A 5,720-nucleotide genomic window follows, 5' to 3' on the forward strand; every position below is an offset into this window, starting at 1 on the left:
CATTAAAAGAACAAGACATCTTAGGACATCTTTTGTGCTTTTATCATGAGAAATAAGACAGCCAAGTGGCCAAGTGCCACTAAAAGACCATTGGGGGAAAACCTGAAGCTACTGTAATTCCATTACACCCCACTGGAGTAAGTGCAGTGCAGCCGTTTTCAACTGTGGCTTTGCTGAGGAGAAGTGTGTGTGTGTGTGTTTGCATATGATTAAAGAGAGTGCATAGCTGTTTGTTAAACGCTTGTATGGAACCCAAGTCTTGAGTCCCAAGAAATGTTTTCTATGTTCTGCTGACATCTGGTGTATCTGAAAGGAATTTCACGGTTGTTCTTGTGTTTGTCCTTTACACGCTGCCGTTGTTACGTTATCAAAAGGTTAAAGAAGACTAGCTTTTAGCAAGCTAACAGCTAACATCAATCTCACAAAATTCAGGTAAGCACAAATAAATTGGTTACATTTGAATATCGTTACTGACTGTCCACAAATAGAGTACCAAATAATACGAAACACAGCAGATTTTCAGCATTTTTCGAGTGATTATTAAATGTAAGCTCAACTTAGTTTAGCCACTGGGCTAATGAGACATGCATAAATATTAAGACGTGTCATTAACTCACACATGAAAAAATACTGTAGTAATTTATAGTAAATACTGTAGTGTTTTTGAACCATACTATAGTAAAGTGTATTTTACTGTATATATTATAGTAGTTACAACACTTTTTAATGAATGCTACAGCATACTGTAGTATTAACTATAGTGAACTGATAAACTGTAATACATACTGTAGTATACTTTAGTAAACTGTAGTGTATTGTAGTATAATATAAAATATAAACTTAGTACAGTATTGGGTAAAGTAATTTGTTTATATTACTATAGTTGTTATATTACCACAGCAACTATAGAATTACCACAACAAATTAATTCAAGTACTTTACTATAGTATGGTTCAAAAACACTATAGTATTTACTATACATTACTATAGTATTTTTTCATGTGGGCTGCTTACTTATATTTCATCTGCTGTTACACGTGCTTCATTTTTAGACAGATGGTTTAGTTTTGTATAGTAGTTATATTTATTTTTAGTATACCTTTAATGCTTTATTGTCCCTTTATGACCTTTATGCTTCTTTTGGTTAAAACAACAGACAGAAGCTGCTTTATTACACCTTGCATGTTTCTAACAATCATGTCGTAATTGTTTAGTCCTCCGCAATAAAAGGAAATGTCTTGGAGTTTCTTTAGAGCTTTACTGGGCTCAACACATTTTTGCTATCATCCATATTTTGTCAGGTGCCTACTAAACATCTGCATTTGTTGTGTAAATAGCAGTTTTTTCCTTTATTTCAATAAGTGTAGTCGTGTGACTACTTTTTCCCACCCAGGTGAACTGTAAACAAGAGAAGCCCAACAGGATGACCAGTGTAAGTGTACTGTAAATCCCAGTTGTACTGAAATCGCTTTGTCTTATGCAAAGTGGATTTAAGTAAATGCAACACAATCTAACATCATATATGAAAAAAAGATTCTTGTTTACATCTTTTGCATTTTTCATGTTTACATCCACTTCATAAACACTATGTATAACTGCACGCTGTTTTGTCAGGTGCTCTGCTGCAGAGCTCGGCTGGTGACGTACCTGCCTGGGCTTCACATTCTAGTTCATCGTGTTGTTGGAGCCAGGACTTTCTCTGGGGCGTCCGGCTCAGATGAGCCACACCTGAACAACACAACCCCTGACACTGGTAAATGAGTGTATTCCTCTGTAGAAGACTAAATCAACTGTTAGCTTCCAGTAAAATAGTTCATGGCAATACCTTTACAAATAGATTTGATTACAGGATATTTGACACAGGGGCTAATAATAACATTTTCTCTTGTATTTCTAGTTGATTGTGTTTTTACAAGGTGTTTTCTAATGATCTGTGTTTGATATTTCTGTGAATAGCACAAAGGACAGTGTGGCCAGACGAGACCATGGGCCCATTCGGACCTCAGGATAAGCGTTTCCAGTTGCCGGGAAATGTGGGTTTTGACTGTCACTTGGAGGGTCCAGCGGAGCAGAGGACTACCCCAATCTACAGCGTGATGCCAGACGTGCTCACTGCTCAGTCCAGCAGTGAGAGGCACGACTTCATCCTGGCCCAGTTAATCAACGAGCTTCATGTATGATGCTTTCAGAGTCATTTTAAATGACAGAATAAATAAATAAGTAGTAAAATAATAACTTTATTATTGGTTGTGAAGCCATTAATGCTTTAAGATCATAATCACTTAACAACATGAATTTGAAAAACAAAAGTAAAGACTGTACAATCATTAATTAAGTTACTTATTTATCTATTTATTTTTGCTCTTGGTTGCTCTTAAGTGTTAGCTCATAATAAATGTAAGCTCATAATATTTGTACTAAAATGTAAATTGTCATGTGACGTAGTGGTGTTTTTGTTCCTACACCACTGCCGAAAGATTTTTTTTCATGTTTTTGAGCGAAGTCTCTTTTGCTAACCAAGGCTGCATTTATTTGATCAAAACTACAGGAAAAGCAGCAATAATGATTAAATATTATTACAATTTAAAATATATATATTTTTAATTTGAATATATTTTAAAATGTAATATATTTCTGTGATGGCAAAGCTGAATTTTCAGCATCATTACTCCAGTCTTCAGTGTTACACGATCTTTCAGAAATCATTCTAATATGCTGATTTGCTACTCAAGAAACATTTCTTATTATTATCAATGTTGGAAACAGTTGTGCTCTTTAATATATTTGTAGAAACCATACATTTTCAGGTCTCTTTAATAAATATAACAAAACCGCAAAAGAATAAAAAGAACAGCAGTTATTTGAAATTTTTGTAATAATGTAAAAGTGTCACTTTTATTAATTTAATGCATTCTTGCTGAAGAAAATATTATTATAGTATTAATTTCTTTTAAAAAAAAAGATCATACTAACCCCAAACTTTTCTCTGTTTCTCTATATGTTTTTTAGGAAAGTGATAAAGCATCCACAGAACAGAACGTGGATAAAGCAGAGCACTTTTTCGATCATTCTATTGTGGAGTGTGCCATTCAGTCTTGCCCTGAATTGTTAAAGAAAGGTCTGTATGTTGCTGTTTTAGAGTATTTGAGTTGATCAGATTTAACATGGACTGAGGTTATTTGCAGTAGGGGTGAGCTCATTTGTAGTGGGTCAATGTAAAATGTGGCCACAAGAGGGTAGCATTTCCATCTGTATTTTAGGCACTGAATGGTATGGTTGTTCTTTATTCCAAAATGTAAAAATGTTATAGTATGTAATTGCTGTACAGATATTTTTCTTTTTATATTCATTAATGTGTGCGTTCCCTGTTCATCATCTAATTCAGATTTTGAGTCCATGTTCCCCGAGGTCCCGTCGACTGGCATGATGGTGGTCACTGTGACTCAACGAACACAGAACGACATGACGGCCTGGACTGAGCAAGTGGACCAGGAGAGAGAAGAGCTGCTTGCTAAAGTGAGTTGATCTAGTTGCTTTAATCTGTTTTGATTCTATAATATAATAATATTATTATAAACATTATGTATAATATAAAATATTATATTATTTCTGTACACACCATGCCAAACTGAAGCTGCTGTCACTTAGTATCAAAGTAGCTCCTGATTAATTAATCATATTTTAGCCCTTGCCTATGGCTTTGCATTGTCCTTGGGCAAAGTTATGTAGCTTTAGTACAATAAAACTCCTTCAGAATGCATGCGTACGAGAGGGAGAACTTTGTGACTCAGCAGTGCCTTCAGCGCTCTGTGTTATTTACTGTCTGCTTCACATCACTGTGGAGTTCCTGTCTACTTGGCGTGGAGCCATGCTGTAGGAATGCTGCAGGCACTGTATTATTCTCAGGCTGTTGTTTGTTTGTGAGCCGCTGCATTCAGAGGAAAGATTTATAGCTAAGCATGTGCCAAAACAATGTAAGCAAAACTGAGTGGAAGCTCCATGGTTAAAGCTATTCATTACAGATGAATGATGAATGAATGGTGAGAGTTGATAATTGTGTTGTATGCAGTTTGTTGAAGGTGCAAAGGAGATATGTCATGCTCTCCGAACAGAAGGATTCTGGGCTGATTTCATAGACCCATCATCTGGACTTGCAGTAAGTCTTATAAATGTCTACTAAAGTTTTGCTGCAATCTGAAAACTTTTCTGTATTTGTAACTGTATTTGTATTGCATTTCTCTCTCCTCAGTTCTTCGGTTCATACACAAACAACACGCTCTTTGAAACGGATGAAAGATATCGCCATTTAGGTTTTCAGATCGAGGACCTGGGCTGTTGTAAAGTGATTCGGCACGTAATGTGGGGGACGCATGTTTTTGTGGGCACACTTTTCACCACAGCGCCACCCAACAGCCAGATCATGAAGAAGCTACAAGGAAACTAAAGTTAATTAGTTAAAGGAAACTATTGGGAACACTATTAATATCAAAATCAAACATCAGCTTTGAGATGATTAGTACAATCAAAAACACATTTACATCCCATTATGCACTTAATGAAGGTGCCCAATGGCTGCTGCTGGAAATGTGTATTTATTTTTGTAGATCAAAAAGCACTTTTGGTGTGACTTTTATTTTGGGTGCGTGTGCTACAGAGGGAAGTTCTGTCACATGTCCAGCATCTTTCAGTCTCTCTCTTCCTATATGTTGCCTTTCTTGTACTACAGACCTCAAAGAAACTAAAATGTGACAGAATATTGTCACGTTAAAAAAAAAAATATTTATAAAAATATTTCCACAACATTGCTCTGTCCAAATCTGTATTTGGTCATTTTTTTTGTCCATACATTATATTTAAAAAGTTTTAGTCGTGATTAAGAGCTTTCAGTTTAATTCAGTATTGTCAGCTTTCTTCATTGCTCCATGATAGGCACAATAAATAATTAATGAGTATCACTGGCTGTAATGTTGGTTTATTGTTTGTGCGAACAGGTTGGAAAAACCATCCATTAATCTAAACGGTGGAGCTACCAAGATATAAGGCCTTAACGACTCAGTAGTGACATGCATTTCAAGTGAGTAGACTTGGTAAATTTAACTAGAGTTAGACTGATAATTGGTTCTTCAACATCAGTGATTTACCTGTCTGGATTTTAGCTGGTCTCTAACCTAAATGGTGGATTTTTTGTCCTTATTAGCCTGAAGCGATCAAAGCTGGCATCTGCTGAGGTCAGTGTCTCAAGGGTGTCATTAGAATTCATTCAAACGCACAACAGATGGACTATAATCATTCTCTTTTAAACTCTGACACTACCATTAGTTTAGACAGTTCTTCACTCGCCATTAGCACATGCCTGTCAGTCAACTGTGCTTTTGAATCATGTAGCCCTTAACAGCTGATCTCTCCTTAATGGAAAGTCACACAAATATTCTATAAAAGCTATAAAGAGTTTATTTATTTAAATATTTTGCATTATATCAGATATGATCATTTGCTTACATTGTTTTTCAGTCCTTCATAGAAAATTTTCATAGTGCATTGAATCATTGAAGTATATACTGTACTATGGTTTTCTTCCCGTGGTAACCAGCATCTAAAGATCTCATTTAAGATATTTAACAAAAATAACCTGTCATTATGTGTGGGGTAATCAAAGTGTGCGGTTGATCAAAGATGGGCTGTGTGTGGATGGTGAAACATGTTTTCGAGACAGCAGTCAT

At 35.6% G+C, this 5,720-nt stretch overlaps 1 protein-coding gene across 1 annotated transcript; it reads left to right on the forward strand.

Annotated features, from left to right (window-relative positions):
• The first annotated feature begins 340 nt into the window (after positions 1–340).
• On the forward strand, positions 341–4,752 carry LOC107555052 (methylmalonic aciduria and homocystinuria type D protein, mitochondrial-like). Its single transcript, XM_016237739.1, has 8 exons — positions 341–432; positions 1,394–1,432; positions 1,615–1,753; positions 1,957–2,174; positions 3,010–3,118; positions 3,386–3,516; positions 4,070–4,156; positions 4,250–4,752. The coding sequence occupies exons 2-8, from the start codon at positions 1,424–1,426 to the stop codon at positions 4,442–4,444; spliced, it is 888 nt and encodes a 295-aa protein (XP_016093225.1). The 5' UTR covers positions 341–432; positions 1,394–1,423; the 3' UTR covers positions 4,445–4,752.
• The last annotated feature ends 968 nt before the right edge of the window (positions 4,753–5,720 follow it).

Source organism: Sinocyclocheilus grahami, unplaced genomic scaffold, assembly GCF_001515645.1.
Source record: "Sinocyclocheilus grahami isolate Dianchi unplaced genomic scaffold, SAMN03320097.WGS_v1.1 scaffold523.1, whole genome shotgun sequence".
NCBI lineage: Eukaryota > Metazoa > Chordata > Actinopteri > Cypriniformes > Cyprinidae > Sinocyclocheilus > Sinocyclocheilus grahami.